At 42.0% G+C, this 22,239-nt stretch overlaps 1 protein-coding gene across 1 annotated transcript in view; it reads right to left on the bottom strand.

Annotated features, from left to right (window-relative positions):
• The window catches only part of RASGRF2 (Ras protein specific guanine nucleotide releasing factor 2), a 251,066-nt gene extending 235,674 nt beyond the window's left edge, over positions 1-15,392 (bottom strand). The window contains exon 1 of the mRNA XM_059418164.1: positions 14,568-15,392. Coding sequence (XP_059274147.1) covers positions 14,568-14,855 — 288 coding nt within the window. The 5' untranslated portion in view covers positions 14,856-15,392. The remainder of the gene's footprint in view (positions 1-14,567) is intronic.
• Between the last annotated feature and the right edge of the window lie 6,847 nt (positions 15,393-22,239).

The raw sequence follows: 22,239 nt of genomic DNA, 5'->3' as shown, positions 1-22,239 counted from the left end.
CCTCTGCCTTCGGCTCAGGTCATGATCTCAGGGTCCTGGGATCGAGTCCTGCGTCAGGCTCTCTGCTGGGCAGGGAGCCTGCTTCCTCCTCTCTCTCTCTCTCTGCCTGCCTCTCTGCCTACTTGTAATCTCTGTCTGTCAAATAAATAAATAAAATAAAAAAAAAAAAAAAAAAGCTGTTCCTCTCAAGGAATTTGCCAGCTTCTCAATAGTACAAAGCCAAGAGGCTAGGAGGCCATTCAGAAAGCAGCAATTAGGTAACTGGAAACCAGAGCTGAGTTTCTGGCAGTCTCATGGGGATGGAGGAGACCAAGGAGAAATTTCTGTAAACATCCAGAATTCCCAGACAATCCCCTGGAAAGGATATACTTCAGAAATTAATGCAAACTGGAAATGGACATATTCTCACAAAACCTAAAACCTAGTTTTCCTCAGCTCCATGCCAGAATGGATTAATGTAACATAACCCCACATTTATGCCTGCAAGAAAGGAAAAGTAAATCCTCTCTAAAGGAAAACAGCATCATGCAAAGCCTTAAATTATTTTTGTAATTTTTTTTCATACACAATGTCCAACATTCGAACAAAATGACAAAGCATGCAGACACGCTGCTAGAGTCCCTAGCTTACTGCTGAGTCCCTGTCAAAACTGACCCAGAAAGGCCTTGTAACTCTTCAACCCCAAATTCCCATTTTAGAATGAATCAACTTGGACTCAAGAACAAACAAGACAGGAAGGGTCAAAACCTTGCTTGTCAAATGGAAACGGTATGTTGAAGAATGTAGCTAGTTTGGCCTCAGAAGCATCTCATCTTTACCTTTCAAAAAACAGCAAGTATCCCTCTATGGGGAATTTGATCTGTTCTACTATCTAAAGCAAAGCCACAATAGGACCTCCCTCCAATACATGAAGATTTCCTAAATGTCTGGGCCTGGTTCACTGACAGTTTGGCTGGACTGAAACCTAGTATGCACTGGGCACTGAGGACACTGGTCAGGGGCCAGGACTCAGGCTTTTGGGCTGTCGCCAATGCTTAGCTGTTTGGTCTGCCACTTGGAAAATTGCAGACTAGGAGATTAAAGAGACTCTTCTTTGGAAACATGAACAACCTAGAAACAAACCGTGTCCGCTGACCAAATTGTCTGGAACACTCATGCAGATGCCCACAAAAAGGGCTGTGGACCTACTGGAGTCAAGTAGGCTGATCACTGAAGTTGATGGAGCTTGACTCTCTCTCTAATGCAGAGGCTACCACTTCAAGACAGAGGTGTGACTCCTGCCACAAGCTGACCTGTTTGTCTCACAAGGGAAGATGCCATGTCCCCAGCGGTGTTACCATCTACTGCTCCTGGCAGATGGCTGCATCAGACCTCTGAACCCCTCTCAGAATAAGAAGTGCTGCCCCACCGTTACTGATTATTTTCAGGTTACTGGTTAGCAGTTTCCAGCCACACCACTGTGGCCCTTGAAATGAATCTGGGTACTCGGGAATGGACTGATTTTCCACCTCTCTCATCCGCATTCCCCCCCAGTCCATACACTTCAGTAAGGCAATTTGATCACAGAAATCAGGTATTCCTAGAAAGAAATCATTCCTTCTTGGCTACTTCTAGGGTAATAGGCAAGACAAAAGGGGGAAGAATTATAGGCCACTATGTAAGTATATTTTGAAAACTGAGGATTCCATCTTGAGCACTGCTGGACATGAGGCATTTTTTTTTTTTTCCCTAGCAGCACCCCCAGGTCAGCGGGGTTGATCTGCACTCCGGGTAGCAGCACAACTGAAAGAGGCTCAGGGATTCAAGTTTAACTCTGGTTAAGTTTTATAAAAGTGCCCTCCCTTGTCCCTCTTGCACCTGACCTTTCCAGATGAAAGGTGTAGGTGTAAGCAGGGGAAGAAATATCTCAGATTCCAGAAGGTATGTGGAGGAGAGAGCATCATGATTTTTTGTCTTTTAGAATCACCGCTACAGCCTTCCTCCAAAGGGAAAACATCCTGGTATGGCCATTTGAAACTGCTGTAAGCACACCCTATTTTACTTCCCACTGCATCTTTTGTGAGCCCCTCAACTGCATAGACCACAGAACATCAGGAGAGGGTCCCAGCTCCTGCCCCTTCCTCACAAAGCACTTCTGGATATCGTCCCCAAACATATCCATATCATGGGCAAATGCCATAAAGAAAAAGATAGCTTATAGTACATCAAAGTTTTAAACGTCTCTTCATCAAAAGACACCTTTAAGAGAGTAGAAAGGCAAGCCCGATTAAAAAATGTTTCCAATATACATAACTAACAAAGGACTTATGTCTTCATATAAATTAGAATGAACAATATGAAATTCAGATATTCAATAATTTTAATGTGCAAAAATGGCAATTCATATAGTTTAACTTAGTACTTAAAAACTCCTACAGGAGCGCCTAGTTGGTTAAGCATCTGACTCTTCCTTTCAGCCCAGGTCATGATCTCATCATGGTCTTGAGATCAAGTCTCTGCCTTGAACTCTGTGCTCAGTGTGGATTCTGCTTCAGATTCTCTCTCCTCCTGCCCTCCCCTGGCTCATGCTTTCTCTCTCTAAAATAAATAAATAAATCTTTTTAAAAATAAAAATAAATAAATAAGGACTCCTTCTCTCTCTCTCTATCTCATGAATAAATAAATAAGTGAAATCTTTTTTAAGATAAAAACAAACAAATAAACAAAAACTCCCACACATCAATAAGAGAACTCAATAAAAAACAGGCAAAAGGTTGAATAATCACTTCAAGGCAGAGAACAATCAAATGGTCAATAAATACTTGGAAAGGTGCTCAACCTCATTATCAGAGAAATGAAAATGAAAACCAAAGCCAAAAGGAGATACTACTACAGACCCACTAGAAAGCTTAAATCTAGAAGACCAATAATAACAAGCAAGGATGTAGAGCAACTGGAATTCTTATACATAGCTGGTGGGAACATAAATTGATAAAGCTATTTTGGAAAACTGTTTAGCTATAATTATTGAAGCCAAATGTTTTATGTCCTATGAACCAATAATTTCATTCCCGGGTATATACCCAACTGAAATGCCTACATACTAGTGCACCAAAAGACTTGTACAGGAATTTCCATGGCCACAGTATTTGTAACAGCTTCAAAGTGGAAATAATACAAATGTCTATCAACACTAGATAAAGAAAATTATACAGACATTATACATTCCCAACTTAGAATGGTGTGACTTACAATTTTTTGACTTTAGGGTAGTATAAAAGCAATACATATTCAGTAGAAACCAGATATTGAATTTCAAAGTTTGACCTTCTCCTGGGCTAGTGATATGCAGTATGATTCTCTCTCCTGATGCTCTGCGGTGGCCGGTGTGCTACAATTCCCAGTCAGCCACACAGTCACGACTTCTTTTTTTTTTTTTTTTAAGATTTTATTTATTTATTTGACAGAGACAGAGATCACAAGTAGTCAGAGAAGCAGGCAGAGAGAGAGGGGGAAGCAGGCTCCCCACTGAGCAGAGAGCCCGATGTGGGGCTCGATCCCAGAACCCTGAGATCATGACCTGATTTAAAGGCAGAGGCTTTAACCCACTGAGCCACCCAGGTGCCCCCAGTCACGACTTCTAACAACTAAAGTACTAATAAACCTTCGGTATCCATACAACCATTCTACTTATCACTTGCAGTAGCATCTTCAATAAATCACAGGACATATTCAACACTTCATTATAGAATAGGCTCTGTGTTAGATGACTTGCTCAACTATAGGGCCAATATAAGTGTTCTGAACATATTTAAGGTGAATTAGGCTAAGTTATGTTTGGTAGGTTAGGCGTATTAAATGCATTTCTGACTTACGTTATTTTTAACTTACGATGGTTTATCAGGACATATCCCCATTGTTACGTCAAGGAAGATCTTGAATGTTTACCCAGGAGAATAGTGCAAAGAAATGAAAATGAGTGAACCACAACATCCAACAACACAGCTCAACCTCACAAAGACCATGTTGACAGGAAGAAGCCTGACACGAAGGAGTACTTACTGCATGAGTCCATGATCAAGTTCAAAAACAGGCAAAAGTAATTCCTAATGTTATTGGTAAGGATGGTGGCTACTCGTGGCTAGGAGTAGTGAAGAGGGAAGGACATGAGGTTAGTTTCTGGAGTGCTGATCATGTCAATTGTTTGATCTGGACGCTGCTTACATATATTCACTTTCTGAAACTGCATCAAGGGCACACTTAGGATTTGAGCACTGTTCTGTATGTTTTCTCTACCTTAAAAAATAGGTTTGCAATTTAATTTATTGTTAAAAGAACAACATTCAAATAATTTTTGAATATCAAAATATTAAAAAGTAAAGGAAAATTATGAACACGAACGCTAAGCAACACAGGAAGCCAATCAGGACCAGAGGACAGAAATTATATTATTGGAATGATGGTATTGCTAAAGTGAGGGTATAAAACTGCTACTGAAAGAAGAGAAGGTGGCTTATCATGAATCAATATTAATATTAGTTTGGTGAGAATAACCAACTAGCTGGACGAGTATGCTAGACAAGTCCAGAACGATGGCTATCACACCCACCAAACTTTCCATGAGACGACCTCACTGATGGCCCCTGCGGTTTCATACCCAATCCATTGACTGGTCAGAGACCACTGGTTTTGTCGAGCCCCAAAATGTGAACTGAGGGGCACCTGGGTGGCTCAGTGGGTTAAAGCCTCTGCTTTCCGCTCAGGTCATGATCTCAGGGTCCTGGGATCGAGCCCTGCATTGGGCTCTCTGCACAGCAGGGAGCCTGTTTCCACACACACCCCTGCCACACCCCTCTGCCTACTTGTGATCTCTGTCAAATAAATAAATAAATCTTAAAAAAAAAAAAAAAGTGAACGGAGCCAATCAGATTCTCTCCCATGAGAATACAGGCCTGAATAGATGGAGTGGATGAGAGATGCATCAGGGAGAATTAAAGCAGGAAAAAAGCAAGAGGAAGGGACCACAATGTGTTAAGTCAATACCATGAGGTTCAGGACAGCCTAAAGTTAGGGCAAGCAGCTGTGAGGAGAACAGAAGCAGTGAGGAACCAAGAAGGTACAAACATGCTGAAAAACAGGTCGATGGGTACCAAGGTCCTAATATCACCTAGGCCACAAGAAATGTACTAGAATGAGATCCACAATTTCAGTATTCCCACCGTCCCACGACCACACACAGAGGTGACCATTATTCAAGACAACTTGACTTCATATCTCTCCCTTGCAATCAAAAGGGCCGAAAGCAAATATTCACATAGCAGAAACCAACTAACCCCAGAAAAGTTTAGCAATACTAGAGAAAGCGTACTACACCCTTGTTTACTGAAACCTTAGTAATTGCCTTAAAACAACATTGACTAGCTGTTGGGTCTCAGAATTTATTTTGAAAGACTGATGAAACACTGGTTTACAAAAGATGCCCAGACGGTTGCAGACTGATGCAAAATACTGAGTGAGAAGAAGCATTAAGGATGTCACAGGAGGAAGCACTCTTTCTTGTTCTAAAAAGGCTCTTCAGCTACACAGCTGTAAGAGTTTGGCAAATGGACTTCAGTAAAGCGAGGAAGAACCCTCAGTAAGAGAATCACCTATAATTTAATTTCTCATAGAGTGACGTCAAATCATGAAAATATCTTTACCCCAGGATCACAGCTAAACAAGTGTTTTCAAAATTTCTTTTCTTTTGGATTTAACATACCAGAAATCATTTAAAAGCTAATTCCACCACCTTGACGTCTTCACAACTACTGTCTTAAGATTTTTTTCCTTTATAATAATATCAAAGAAACAAAAAGATGAGCATAATATAATAATTATAATATATAGTAAATATTATAACATATAGAATAAAATTATAATAACATACATTAAAGCAGAAGCATATTACATACTCTTTCTAAGGTCGTTCTTTTCATTTTTTTTTAAAGCTTTTATTTCTTTATTTGACAGAGAGAGAGAGAAACCACACAAGCAGGGGGAGCAGCAGATGGAGAGGGTGAAGAAGGCTCCCCGCTGAGCAGAGAGCCCAAGGTGAGGCTCAAATTCAGGACCCTGGGAGCCGAAGGTAGATGCTTAACCAACTGAGACACACAGGTGTCCCAAGATCATTCTTTTCAGAGTCACATCTAGTATAATCTTCAATGCCAAACAAGGTCTATGCAAAAAAAGAACAAAACATCCTTATTTACAAGTAAAATAATACAACGTGTGGGACTTGCTTTAAAATCATCTAGGGGGAAAAAAGCATGTGTGGGGGAAACAGAGAACATGAGAGCAGAAAGTTGGAGGCTGTTGAAGTTGGGTGATGGGTATATTGGCATTCCCTGAACGATTCTATTTCATGTTAAAGTATTTTTAAAGAGGAAGGGAGGGGGGGAAAAAGAGGAAGGGAGGAAAAAACTTACTAAATGAAGTAATGAAAACAAAAAGCTAAAAGCCAAAGAGGAATTACATCAGAAAGGATTTAATAGAAACACCAGCTGACCAACGAGGAGACTATTCGCACGCTACGTGAAGAGGCTGGCGTGGACTACAGCCTGGGAGCCTGGCCACAACCTGATGATGTAGGTCCCACTGCTATGCTCGTCTTCAGGCAGGGGTCCAGGCTTAGAAAAGGGAATTGCTCAAGATCACATATCTGGTAGGGAGCTGAGTCCAGACAGAAACCTTAGCAGGTTAACCCTTGAACGGAACCATAGACAGTACTACCACTGACTGGACCTGGAAATTAACAGTCCTAAAGTTTAAAGAAAGCAAATTCTTTTTTTTTTTTAAAGATTTTTATTTATCTATTTGACAGAGAGAGAGATCACAAGTAGGCAGAGTGGCAGGCAGAGAGAGAGGAAGGGAAGCAGGCTCCCTGCTGAGCAGAGAGCCCGATGCGGGTCTCGATCCCAGGACCCTGAGATCATGACCCCAGGTGAAGGCAGAGGCTTTAAACCCACTGAGCCACCCAGGCACCCCAAGAACGCAAATTCTTATTGGATATGAGCAGCCTCCTATTCCTACACATCGTGGTCCCACATTGCTCATCCCAGGAAACCTTCTCAGCTTTCCAATCTGCCCTCCGTTGGACAGCCCTAACCCCACTGTTTACATTAGTCACATAAATGGCATGGGCTCATAAATACAGTTCAGGAAATGAATCAGGCATTGTCTAAATTAAATCAGACCAATTACAAAATAAAGCATTTCAGGAATCTGAAGAGAATGCAAAGGACTGGTAACCAGAGTCCCTCAGATCCCAGCATCATCAGTCGGTCCCCGCCATGTCACACTGCTGAGTATGGGAAGAGTTAATACAAGAAACTGCTGCCTACATTTTAAAAGAATGCAGCACTAAAGGATGGATGAATTTTATTTTTAAACACAACTTTGTAAATATCGCTCTATCTGTGTCTTCCCGGATCTTACGAGAATTCTAACTTTCATTACCTTACTCTACTCCAAGGTAGAAGTCATGGAAGGAAGTCATGGAAGGAAGCTGGCCTCCCAGTTTCCTCATTTCTTCCTTTATGTTAAAAAAGAAAAGAAATCTTATTTAAATAAACACTGATCAACTCAAACTTGTGTGTGTGTGTGTGTGTTACTCTGTCTTCTCCTTAAAATTATACCTGGGGCATTTTGCATTCACTGTGAGGAGTTTTAAGGAAAAATTATTTGAGTCTTTATGGTTCATTGAATCATTAAGTTTTTCAAGTTCCAGTAAAAAGGAAAAGTGAGAATATGTGCTTTCTGCAACTCTGTTCCACCTACTGGTACCAATGTTTTCTCAAATGAAAAAAGAAAAAAGAAAAAAAGAAATCCTACTGTTTTATTTTGTTTTTTCCCTGAATATACACACAACAATATTTGAATTCATTGGGCAAAAACCTCAACTCTACCCTTTGGTGGAGCCAAAATAATGCATTTATAACTTCTCAATCAGCTAATCTTTTTTTTTAATTTTATTTTTTATTTATTTTCAGCATAACAGTATTCATTATTTTTTCACCACACCCAGTGCTCCATGCAATCCGTGCCCTCTCTAATACCCACCACCTGGTACCCCAACCTCCCACCCCCCCGCCACTTCAAACCCCTCAGATTGTTTTTCAGAGTCCATAGTCTCTCATGGTTCACCTCCCCTTCCAATTTACCCCAACTCCCTTCTCTCTAACTCCCCATGTCCTCCATGGTATCAGCTATGCTCCTCAATCAGCTAATCTTTGAAAATTATACCAGCTGACATGTAATGACTAATTTCAGAATAATGGTTAATTTTTAGAATAATGGCCAGATATTATCAGATAAACCAATGTTTACCACAGTACTATATTGATGCCTAACAAATATCAGCTTCTAGTTTCATTTAAATGTTAATTAAGATTTTACTATATATATGCTTGAATTAAGATAAACTTATTTCAGAGAAAAATTTATACAGGGATTAATGTAACACAATAATTATATGTATTCAGTCCTGAAAAATAAATCTCCCTAAATTATAGACAGATTGGATTTATAATCGACATATTGAAACATTAATGATACAAATAAAAATCTGTAAACTCCAAAATATGTAATTGCATGCAAATGTTTTATATTTATGATAGAAGATAACAGTACTACAAACACACACACATATACACATATATCCCTTACCTATAGGACAAATGAACAGGCATGAAAACACGAAGCTACTTTGAAAGTGTGAAAATTAGGATTTACGTAAGACCTAAGTAAAGCCAGATTGCTTGTCAATCTGGCGGCTTTCATTACAAAATAATCTTAATGACTAACTTTTTCTATTTTACAAAATTAAAATTATATTGACTGCAGAATGCATAGTTACTGAAAAACATGGACAAAATCAACCTAAAAATATAATCTGTATTAAACATACAGCAATATCAATTGTTTGAACCAATTATTAATATTTGTTGCTAAAAGCAGAAACCTGTGGTTATCACACATGCTTTACAATTTACCGTCACCCAGTGAGAAGAAAATACCTCTATTTTTTAATTCTCAGAGAAAAAAATCATGTTACAATAATATAAACAGTAAAGTTTAGCATAGCCAAAATTAAAGTAACTACATTTTGCTAATCCATGGATTATTTTTCATTTAAGTTTGAAAGATTACAAAGTTCCACTAATAAATCATTTCTCTCCCTTAAATTATGTTTTAAAACACTTTGTTAAGATTTAATTAATATTTTTATTCCATTTTCCTTTCACTTACGTTCAATAAGCAAAGGTTGAAGAGAAAATAGTGAGCTCGTTATTATATATCAATTAAACGACAAGAACGAGACTGAATATCCACCATCCACACTCCCTACCCTCCACAAGTATTTCAGGGGTTGCATAAAGCTCTGCCTACTTAAATAAAATGATTAAAATCCTCCACTCGCAGTCACTAAAATGACTGGCTAGTAAGGAGGCGACAGGGGAAATCATATAACCTTTAATCCCTTTAAAATTAAATTAACATGTTTAATTCATCACAGATATGACAAGTATCTACTACTTGAAGCCTCCAGAACTAAGCTGTTTGACACCCAAAATGCCTGAAATCAGGGTGAAAAGAACATTTAACATTACTAGGACAGTAAAAATAAACACGGCTTTGTTCCTATATGTCTCTCCTGCTAGCAGGGAAGACACATACAGTCTCTTAAACGGATTAGACTAACCAATGTGTACTTTCACCTAAGTGCAAATATTTTTAAAGATCCCTTACCGAAGGAAATGAATGCCATGTAAAATTGTTTGTTTAAACGTAAGTCTCACTTTTCTTAAAAAATACAGAGGTCTGCAGTTACATTCCCCAATGATGAGGGAGCAGGAGGCTGGCTGAGAACGGAGCAGGGGCTGGCACCTTGCACCCCCTCTCCACACACTCCCCTTGGTAATATGTGTGACATTTCACAGGCACCCCTGACTGCCCTAAAAGAAGAGCAAATGGTTATCTTGCAGAGATCACAGTCCTGCAAGGCAGGAGTCTCTCTTGGTTTACAAATGTCCTTGAGATTTACAACAAAGAAGTTACCTTATCAATAGCCCAATTTCCAAAGATACATAACTCAGTTCCTCAAGCCCTAACGTCACCCTCCCCTCCATAAAAAAACCGAAGGAGATGGAGGTAGAAGGAAAAGTAAATAAAGTTAAATTTCTTTTAAAGACCTAAATCTCACTAACAAGGACGTTTGATAGCAGGAATGTAACATTCCACCAGGAGACTCCCAATTGTCTTTATGTTAGTGCCTCATTAGAGGGAAAGTGGCCTTGGCTTGATAGTAACCAGGCCTTCCATATCCTGACAGTCTTCTTTATCCCAATAGCCCTTCTGAACAACCCTTTGTCCTCACCTACCCACCTCCTGTGTATATAACCAGCCACTCCTCACAACCCGGGGCAGCAGCTCTTCCTGCCCACGGGTCCTGTCCCCGTGCTTTAATAAACCACCATTTTGCACCAAAGATGTCTTAAGAATTCTTTCTTTAGTCGTCAGCTCCGAACCTCACCCCACTGAACCTGACTTAGGTTCTGGGACTTCATCACCAAGAATTGCAACTGCCCTGGAAATAGTTTTTAAAGGGAAATAGGAATAAACAAAATAGTGATTCACATACTACAATCCCAACCCCCATACCACTCAGATTTTTAAATTCCCTTTTTTTTTTTTTAATTTGAGAGAGAGAGAGAGAGCACACACACTAGCAGGGGGAGGGGCAGAGGGAGAAGGAGAAGCAGACTCTCAGCTGAACAGGGAGACTGGACCAGGACAACAGTTTCAAAACCTGAGCCGAAAGCAGACGCTTAACTGACTGAGTCACCCAGGTGCCCCCCAGATTTTAAATTTCTTAAGGCTCAATCAACTTAAGTAGCCACCTTCCTACGGCACTCTTCAAGATATTTCTTTTCTAGAGCTGGACTTTGGTCACCTTCCTCTCCCTAGAATGCTTTCAGTCTTAGTGCTGGCATAGGTACAAACGAAAAAAGGACAACAGACAATTTCTAAGAGCTGAAGTGAGGTTCGAATTCGATGTAATAATGGAGGATAACACAGAGCTTGGCCCACAGAAGGTACTTATTAAACTCAAGTTCCCATTCCCCTTGAACACCTTTACCTAGAATGAAAAGTTAAGTTTTTCATTTCACGTAAATGGAGATTTCTTTAGAAAGTAGTGCCACCAACACACATGTTCAAGAAAAGGCACATTACTTGAAATTTTTTTAGCTGAACTCATTTTGATTTTATCACTGTAACCAAAAGTACCTAAAAAGTAGCCACTATGGAAACCTGATATCAGAGCTTTGCCATCAACCAAGGACCTACAAAGTGAAATCTTTGGGACATTCTTGAAAAAAGGGAGCAGTGCAAATATCCCTTTAACCTAGGCACATTAGGAAAGGGAAATACACCTTTTTTTTTTCTAACTGGAAACAGTTTTTTTTTTTTTTTTTAAACCACTTTAACAATTGTTTAAAAAAAAAAAAAAAAAAGCACCTTAATTTTTTTTCTTTTGTCAACCAACGAACTTTGGATTATTTAGAAGAAGCAAACCAATGAGTGTTTTCCTCTTACTATATAACTTACTGAAAAACACAATCAATTAATCAGAGTTTAAGAATTATTTGAAGGATAAGTAGCATCATTAAGAATGATTGGAGACATTTTATAGCAAAAATTACATTAACTATAAGCAACTGTCAACAGCATTACATCACATTCCAAGGTAAATAAGAAAGTCTCCTCCTGTAGCAATGATATTCCTATTGGTTTGCAAATCTGCTAACTTAACTGATTTATTAGAATGTCCGCTTTGATCATCTGCTTGTCTTCAGCTTCTCAGATTTAGTATTTATCGCAGAGACCGGTAAACTTTAAATCTTGTGAAATGGTCTGTCACATCCTCTACACAGCAAAAGCTCACACTGCTGTTACAACATTAGAAACAAGAGATGTCATTATTGGAAGACAACTTGAAATCTTCTCAGCCAAACTCTTAATTTTAAATATTAAGAAATGGGTTTCATTCACAGAAAAAAAACAGAGGAATTGTTAAGAGATGGGAGTAAGTCAAGGCAACATGGTGGCAGAAACCCACTCTGCCTCGCTAAATCTTCTTTCAAGCCCTAACCTTCAACTGCGTTTATGGGGTTGATGAAGATATTTACTCAGAAAGCTCCAGGAGCACATTTGGAGAAACAGAGCTTAAAACGGACCCTGCTCAAGGTCTCAACGTTGCCAGCTTCAAGTCTAGGTGCTTGAGAAAATGTGAGCGCATAGGAACACAAATGAACTGAAAAGGAACCAATAGCAGAAACTGCAGGCTTAAGGTAGAAGTTTCTTCTTGTTTCTTATCTTTGCAGTTTCTCCTTAATTCTTCAGACACACCCAGACAGACCCTGCTAGAGAGGAGCATCCATCTGCTAAGGTAACCTAAGTCACAGAAGCAAACCTAACCGAAGACAAAAATCTGACAGATGTCCCAATCCAATTCCTAATCCATTTTGAAATGCTTGTTCTTTACTTCTCAGTTTTTCTACAGGCACCAAGGGTTCCAATTTCTATCCTCTTAAAGATGTACTGAAGGAGTGAGAAATACTCATGACTTGTATGGCAAACAGAATTTTTTTCCCTAGGATGACCTGTTCAGGACTTCCATTAGAAAGTGGTATTAAAGTCATACTATTTGGAGGTTACGTTTATGTATTAAACTGTGGTGTAGAGAAAACTGTCCTGAAGAGGAGAGTCCAGATAATATCCAAGTAGAAAAATGCTGGTTTTCATATGTGAACTAGTCAGACAGCCAGATAAGTTGCAGCAAATAACATCTTCGCACCCCCAGCTCAAAAAGAAAGAAAAAGGAAGGAAGGAAGGAAGAAAAAGAAAGAAACAAAGAAAGAAAGAAGAAAGTGTTTATCTCCTGATATCAGTATAAATACAAGGAGAAAAAATAATTTGAAATTAAGTCAATGATACGTATTCAGGGTAATTTAAAGTACCTATTTGCTTTTACATATAATAACACTTAAGAACTTATTGGGTTTTGGCTTCTGGGGGGGCCTTGGAACACATACCTTTAAAAAAAAAAATCTCACCAAGAGAGAAAAAAAAAAGTAGATACTGAAAATCTGCTTCCTCAACACCCTTTTCATGCACTTAAATTCTAAAATGCATGACTTGAAATTTAAACTTCTATTTCCAGTATCTGTAGCTACAAAACTGAAAATTAGCTTTTCAAATAACCCGCAACATGCCATCAAAAACCAAAGGGTGTATTTTTTAAATATCAGATTCATGTGCAATATAACAAGTTTAATCAGTTCAATCTGTTAATGATTTATAGTGAAACCAAAGCGGAAAAAAAAATTTCTGGTTGATCTAGTTTGAACTCCCTCTTAATTTTACACACTGTTTTATGAGCCCTAGGGGTTATGTAGGCATCTTATTCATCATTCCATCGCTAGCGCCTCCCACAGCCAGGTTTTTGCAGAAGCTGTTTGGTCTGAACTGCAGGGGAAATTCAGCTGCGAAACATTTTTACTCAACAGCAAAGACAATCAGCCTCTTTTTTTCCGAGCTGGAGATGTAGAAGCGAAGTGAGAACATTTGGGAGCATAAAATTAGTCTGCTCTAACTTTATTAGCCGAACGGTGATTGGAAAAAAAAAAAAATACAAATTTTGCATTTGCAGGAATGGGGAGGAGGCAGGAGTTACTAAATCTGGAGGGTTTGTTTTTTCCTCCCCGAACGCATACACAGCAAAACTAACAAAATTATGACCCAGGATAAAAAGGTCACATTTGGTTTTGAAGCATTCATTTAAAAGTACAGAGAAGCGTTCTCTAAAAATGCCCACAGGTTTAAACATAACAGGAATGTGGCTACCAAATACTAATCCTGAGGGAAATGGATACACATTTACCTCCATAATTAGACCCAGCAGGTCAAATGTGAGCAAGGTAAACCGACATAAACCACAAAAACATGAAAATCGCCAAAAGAAAGTGCCTGTCCTTCCTGGGAGCCCCCGCTTGTTCCTTGCACAGCCAGCAATCAAACATGCGCAAGCAAAAAAAAAAAAAAAAAAAAAACCTCCAAAAAAAACAAAACAAAACAAAAACCCCCACACGCACCAGCCGGGTGAGGGAGAAACCAAACTTTTCCAAATAAGTTAGTTCCGTCGTGCCAGTCTAAACCCAACAGGTGTCAACACACGTCACCACACTAAATTCTTCAGAACTAGGTCTAGAGAAGAAATGGATGGTTAACAATGAAACTGAAAAGACCCGACCGCTTTCAGGGTCGCGAACGCAATAAAGCGGAGCCTCCGTTCCGATTACACGAAGGTGGGGGGTCGGGGATGGAGACGGGGTGGCGCGTGGAGATGGCCTGCCCCTGACACCGCAGGGGGACCTTGGATCTCGGAGCACGGTTCCCGCGTTCGGTCAAGCCCTAGACCTCGAGGGCTGGAAGGAGAGGGAGTGCCGCGGCCGCAGGGAGGGAGACCGAGGAGGGAGGGCGCGTGCTACCTGCTTGTCCAGCGCGTCCCGGGCGGCGCCCGGTCCGACCCCGGCCCTGGGCGGCGCGGGCGTCCGCTCGCAGCTGCAGCCCTCCAGGAGGTACATGCCCGCCGGGCGGCCGCTCTGCTCGCCCTCGAAATAGAAGAGCACATTCTGGTAGAGAGCGAACCACTTCTCGTGCCAGCGACTCGCGTCGGCTGCCTTCTTGCTCAGGAAGCCGCGTTTGGTGCCCTCCTTGCGGGCCAGGAAGGCCAGGTACAGGGCGTGCCCCTCGTTGTAGCGCACGCTCTTCTGCATGGTGAGGGCGCGGGGGGCTCACCCGTGCCTCGCAGCCATCTCCAGGCCGGCTCGCCCCGGGGCCCGCCCGCTGCGGTCCGGTCCGGGCGAAGGGCGCCCCCTTGTCTGACGCAGGGCGCAGGGCACCCCGCCGGCCTTCGGGGCGCGGCGCCGCGAGGGTCCGAGGGGGCGCTTGGCTGCGGCCAGGGCACGTTTCTCGGCCGCGACCGCCGCCCTCCTGGCCGAGCGGAGCCCCGGGAGCCCCCGACGCCCGCGTGGAAAAGTGGCCCCGAGAGGGCGCCCCGGCCCGCCGCCGCTTCGCCCAAAGTTGCGGGAGCCGGAGCCCCGCGGCGGGCTGGGGCGGCGCGACGCGCGGCAGCCCGCGGAGGACTGTCCTCGGGCAATTCGCTCCGGGAGACAGAAGGTAAAACGTCACGTGGGAGATCAGCTGTAATCGGCTTGGAGACCGATTTAAAGGGCAAAGTCGGCGCGGCGGTGGTGACGGCGGCGCCGCTCACCCCGGCGCGCGCGTCCACCCTCGCCCGCCAGCCCGGCCGGCTGCCGCCTCTGCTCCCGCGCCGCGGTGGGGCGGAAAGCCGGGCGGTGCGGGCGCGCGGCGGCAGCGCTCACCCGCTCACACGCGCGCCCGGAGGCACAGACCAATATATACACTCGCATGCACACAGATGCACACTGGCACAGCATGCACAGTCGCAACACAGTGCTCGCACTTCCACAGTTCTCACACGACGTTCACACCCATGCAAACAAGAATACACATACACACAAATAGTCACAAATTCAGTCACACTCACATACAAATACACAATACTTACACACACAAGATTTGCACTCATATATGCAAATACAACCACAATGTGTGCTTCACACAAAAATGCAAAGCCATATACAGTTGCACATTACACAGGCACGTGCACACACTTACATGCTCACCCAGACACACACATTAACAGACACAAAACATGCACGCAAACACATACCCAAACTCACTCACACTAGACACATACATGTACACTTAACATACACACTCAAGCCAATTACACATAAATACACACACACATACACATTTATGCTCTTAAATTCAGTAATACACACACTGACACAGATTTTAAAAATCATAGGCAAACATACAAGAAACATACAGAAGCAAACACATTCACTCAAAAAAACTTACACAAACGTGCATATACACACAAGCATTTACAAACGCACATTCATGCAAATTCATACACCTTCACAAACTCATTCACACGAACTCACAACTTACCTGCCACATCCACACTCTCACACTCCCCCATCAGTACATTTCCACAGCCATAGGAGTCATCATCACAGGATGGTTTTGCATCCCAGACACCCTTGGTTTTCCCACTTGTACTTGCACCGTTGTACTTAAACCAGGGCAGAAGATGAATGAGTGCAACCTCCTGTTCCCAGATCCTGGTGGTGGTTGCCTCTCAATCACCAAGATTTCTCTGGATTAAGATGAAAGAAACCAATGTTAAGCATAGAGTTTTCAACCAGAAAAAAATACCCAAACAAGGGAGACTCACTGCCCCTGACAAGAGTGTCCCCAGAGGCCACGCTGTCCTAGATTCCCTAGATACCCCAGGTAGGACTCGAATCATTTGATTAACAAATCTCACAAGCATGACCAGAAAACCGAGACCCCTGTTATAAAATGTAAGAGGAAAAGAAAAACGTGCCAGGGAGCAGCAGGAGAAAATTAGTAAAACTCCCAGGGGAGCACCAGGATTTGACTCTACTGTATAGACTTTTCATTCCCTTCAGTCATTTATCATTAAACTGGTTTGCCATGAAGTGTTTATTATCAAATTTTTAAAATAAAATAAAATCCTTTTCTGGACCTCAAATCTGCAAAAATACACCTGTCTTTTGCCACAAGTCGTGTGTTCACAAATTGACGGCCCAGGGGCTCTGCCTATTCCATCAGTGCTGTTTCTACAGAATATTTTTTCTCTGCCTCACTGAGCAGCTGAGTGTTTTTTCCATCTCACCCAAAAACAAAAACAAAAATAAAACACTTTCACTATTAAAAACTATACAATACAGGAATGGCCATTTGAAATTATAGTGTGGGAGAACAGTGGTCATTCCTCTTTACACATTTTTAAATGTCTTCGGGCCAGTGCTCTGCTAACTTGGGTGTAACCCAGCTGGGAGCCTGGGTTGTTATCTAGAGCAGATACAAGTACAGAGAAGTAAGTAAATGTGGACAAGGTTTGGAACCGGATTCTAAATGTGGAGGAGATGGCAACTGCCTCAGGAGGCCTTTTATTTCCTCCTCTGTGGTCCAGTCCCAGCTCTGAGAACTGTAAGTGAATAGACACCTGTGTATTTGATGAGCTCCATTTTCTAACGGAAACCATTAAGGGTGTGAATTCAGTTCAAAAGCAATTTTGTGATGAGTACTCAAACCTTCTAGCCACTTGTGTGGTTTTTGTTGTTAGTTTTTTTTTCAGATGTGAAACATTATTTCCCTAATAAGCAACATCTCTGGTGTGGAGGCTAATTTCAGTGCTGATCTGTCCTTTCTCTCTACTCAAATGTCCTTTTGATTTGAACCACACGAAGCATTCTTTATTCTTCTCAGCCTGTCTGTCATCACTTCCTACCATGTAAGATGTTGTGGCTGTCATATGGCCCCTGACAGTGACAGAAGGGAGCTCCGGCTTCCTCTGAAATTTGGCTGGTAAAATTGTTGGTTTAAATTATGGAAATTCACTGGGAGAACTATGGATTTGATCCCTTGTTCATGTCCTCAACATGATACTTAAGCGATACAGAAGACAGAGAAAAGACAGTGCCTCGGTTCCTGGTGTGCCCAGTCTATTAGGAATGTGATTCAACGTTTAGGAGTTCTCACATGACTGCTTCTCCAAGACGGGGCTGTAGGACTAATCCCTGAAGCACCCAGTAAGAGAGCTTATATGCACTTGGCACACAAGTGATTCATAACTATTTCCTAAACTAATTTAGTATTTGCTCACTGAACTGCTAAAGGGCACACACATCTGCAATTTTGCAGGACTGTATAGAAACAACCAGAAATTCCTGGACAATCGGGAGTAGCCATATCCTGTGGGGTGTCACAGGCACTGGTGGGCCTTTATCCTCCTTCACTCATATGGAAACTGCTTCCCTGGACTGGTGCCATCTCGAAACACAAAGGGCCAGAGGGTTATGTAAATGAGGGTGCTTTTCCCCCAGCTGATCAAACAGGTTGGCTGAAGGGGCTATGTTCCAAGTGGGTGGGAGCAAGCTCTTCTGTGAATTCATTGTTTTTTCCTCCTGCATTTCACAGACTCTTTCCGGAAAGGGTCAGTTTCAGTTGATTCTCAAGGGCAACCAAGGATTTCTCACTGCAAACAGGGAAAGGGTCTATTTTGCCTTTTTCTAGGCAAGTTAAGAGAAAAAAAAATAGCAATGAACGACCATAACTGGAACCTAATGACTACTTGTAGAGGGAGAAGTTATCCACATAATTTGACAAAAAAGGGAGGGAGGGAGGGAGAAGAAATTGTATCTGAGTGTCCAAAATTATTAAGGTGGGAGGCCCTGGGGAGCTGATGCTACAAATGTAGGACATATTCCAAAGCTTTTCAAAATCCCTGGGATCATACATGAGATGATACTCCAGGAGAGGGTCCTGCAAGCAAACTACCCATTCAGAGCTTAAGAAGAGGAGGAGGGCGGCAGATTAAAAAGTGAACAAACAGCAGGGAGGTAGGTAGGACCTGGAGAGTGAGCTGTCCCAGAAGCTAAGTGAAGACAGTATTTGAGGACAGAGAGAATGACCTTGTCAAGTTCACACAACTATACGCCCCTGAATCCACATCTTCTCACTGCCACTGCCTGTCCAAATGGTCATACGGTGAAGCTAACTGGCTGCTCAGGCAAGGAATCCCTTTATCAGGCTGTACCTCACAAAAGACCCTGAGCACATCTCTTGGTGGCTCCAACATCCTGTGCGCTGTGCTGTCATTGCGGGTGTGGATGGTGGAGGGCTCAAGCTGCTTACTTTGCGGGCAGAAGTAGAGAAAGAGTGGGGCAGGCTGTGGGAGGGATTTGAGAACTCTATACCTGTTAGGTCCCTCAATAATGGGTTCGTGATTAAAGGAGCGAGACTGATACAAAGGGAAGGTCAAGCAAAGTTTTTTATTTCGCGCCAAGCATTGAGAATCAAACCGACCATCAAACACACCGAACAGGGCCACGCCTCTTACAGAGAGGGCGACCCTTCTCTGTTTCACAGACTAACTTTTAAGGGCAAAGGCCATGTGGTTGGGCCTGGCCACACACAGGCGGCCAATGAGATTGTAACACACAGAGAAAGCTGCACAGTCATGTTAGGTCATACACAAGTGACCAATTGAATTATAATTTACCCTATAGTAGATATTTGAACCAGCCTATCACCTTGGTCAGAATTGGCACCCAAAAGGTGCCCCAAGGCGCGGGGCCCATACTCCTTGGTAACTAGGGAGACAGTATGTGCCCCCCCTACTGATCGGATGTCTCCACCTGGCCTGACCCACCCTTGTATTTGGGCTTTGTTACCTGGGACTGGTTTCCTGGACTTGTTTTTAAGTAAGTCGCCTGGGGAAGGGGGGCAGGGACAGTTTAAGGGTTAAACAACAAGGTTATTGTTTAACCTGGATGGAAGTGCTCTGGCTAAAACAGGTCCTTACAGTACCGCTTTTCTGTCTCCTAGGAGGTGGGAGACTTGGATTCTCTCTAGGTGCAAAAACTGTTTCTTGGGATGCCTGGACAGCTGAGTCGGTTAAGTGTCTGCCTTCAGCTCAGGCCATGATACTGGAGTCCTGACACATCGGGTTCCTTGCTCAGCAGGGAGTCTGCTTCTCCCTCTCCCTCTGCCTGCTGCTCTGCCTACTTGTTCTATCTCCCTGTCAAATAAATAAATAAAATCGGAAAGCAAGGAAGGAATCATTCCTTTATGAGAACTCCTGGAATAGGTGCTTTAAAACAGTTCAGAAATATAAAGCAAATTTCCTTTTATTCTGGGACAAAACTGAAGGGATCTGAATACAAGTATTTTGGCTCGGAAACTTGATATTCTTTTGTAATAGCCATTATTGTGTGCACAACTACTCTGACATTTCTTTTTCTTCCAGCAGAAACTGGCAAGATGTGTAGATGAAAACGCTACTCCTTCTTCCTAGCATGGAGAAGACTCTGTTTGCCGGCTACGTAACTGGATTTTGGCCTCAGGGATGTGGGCACGTGTGATGGGCCTCTCCTTGTAGTTCTGGTCATGATCATCTCTGCTCTTTCTTCTTATCCTCAGTAAGAAGAAAGACCACATCTTGAAGTCAGCAGGGCTACCACACAGAAGGAAACAAGGTCCTGGAGTCAGTGGCTGCCTGAGAGCTGTCAGGTGCTGTAGGATCCAGGTGACATTGTAACATAAGCAAAACAGGAACTTTTGTGTTGTTAAGCCACTGAGACACCGGGCTTCTTGTTACAACATCTAGTGTTAATGGCCCTGCCGGGTCCACGGATTTAAACTGCACTGTACTACAGACTGTTCTTTGTACTCTTTAAAAACAGGCTTATTGTGGTGTAATTGATGTACAATTAACTGCACAAATTTAAAGAACACTATCTGGTAAGTTTTGATGTATTTGTATCCTCATGAAACTATGGCCACAGCCAAGGCAGCAAACATTTCTACCTCATTCCTGTTTGAAATCCTTTTCCTCCTACCTCTCCTTGCCCTCCACACCCATGAGAATGCTGGTCCACTTAGTGACTGTGAGTCAGTTTGCATTTCCTAAAAGCTTATATAAATGGACTGATATAGGGACACCTGGCTGGCTCAGTTGGTTAATCATCTGCCTTCGGCTCAGATCATGATCCCAAGGTCCTGGGACTGAGTCCCACATCAGAATCCCTGCTGGGCAGGGAGCCTGCTTCTCCCTCTGCCTACAGCTCCCTCTGCTTGTGATCTCTCTCTCTGACAAATAAATAAATCAAATCTTTAAGTGGACTGATACTGTTTGTGCTCTTTGTGAATGGCATCTTTCACTCAGCATAATGATTTTGAGATTCATCTATTTTGATGAGTATCAATAGTTTGTTCCTTTTCATTGCTAAATTGTATTTTATCTTAATAAGATTTTATTTATTTATTTGACAGAGAGAGATCACAAGTAGGCAGAGCAGCAGGCAGAGAGGTGGGGGGAAGCATGCTCCCTGCTGAGCAGAGAGCCCAGTGTGGGGCTCAATCCCCAGACCTTGGGTTCACAATCTGAGCTGAAGGCAGAGGCTTAACCCACTGAGCCACCCAGGTGCCCCAACTAAATAGTGTTTTAATAACAGCACTGTATGAATATGCCACATTTGTTTACCCATTTTTATATTGATTGGGTTGTCTTTTGGATTAACCCAAGGACATTAAGTTTTCTTTTAGGATTCTTCAGGTATCAGCTCTTACCTTTAGCCCTATAATCCAGTGGTGTAGGGTACTGGGTTGCAGTTCATATTTTTGCACATGGCTATCCAAATGTTCTAGCACCATTTGTTAAAAAGATTATTCTTTCCCTGTGGAATTGCCTTGGCATCCTTGTTAAAAATCAATTAGCTATAGATATGTGAAATAGCTATAGATATGTGAGTCTGTTTCTGGACTCTATTCTGTTCCTTTGATGTGTATCTTTATATATATATACAAATTTACTTTGATGTAGGTCTTTACACCAATAGCACACTGTCTTGATTATTTTAACTTTCTAAAAATTTAAAATCAAGTCATTTATGATTTTCACTTTGGTTCTTTATTCTCAAAATTGTTTTGGCTATTATAAATCTTTTGCAATTCTAGGGGCACCTGAGTGGCTCAGTGGGTTGAGGCCTCTGCCTTCGGCTCAGGTCATGATCCCAGGTCCTGGGATCGAGCCCCATATCAGGCTCTCTGCTCAGCAGGGAGCCTGCTTCCTCCTCTCTCTCTGCCTGCCTCTCTGCCTATGTGTTCTGTCTGTCAAATAAATAAATAAAATCTTTTAAAAAAAATAAATCTTTTGCAATTCTACATAAATTTTAGATTCACCTTATATATTTCTACAAAAAAAAAAAAGTCTTGCTGGAATTACATGGGGATTGTGTTGAATCTATAGGTCAATTTGGGATGAACTATTATCTTAACAATATTGAGTATCCTCTGATCCATGAACATGGTATATCTCTCCATTTGTTTAGGTCTTCTTTAATTTCTATCAGCACTGTTTTGTAGCTTTCAGTGTATGGGTCTTGCACAACTCTTACCTAATTTATCTCTAAGCATTTCATATATATATATATTTTTTGATGCAGGTGTCTTAGGTCAGATTGCTATAGCAAAATA

Source organism: Mustela nigripes, chromosome 12 (assembly GCF_022355385.1).
Source record: "Mustela nigripes isolate SB6536 chromosome 12, MUSNIG.SB6536, whole genome shotgun sequence".
NCBI lineage: Eukaryota > Metazoa > Chordata > Mammalia > Carnivora > Mustelidae > Mustela > Mustela nigripes.
Note: the sequence above shows the minus strand (reverse complement) of the source record. Positions and strands in the feature narration are given on the sequence as shown.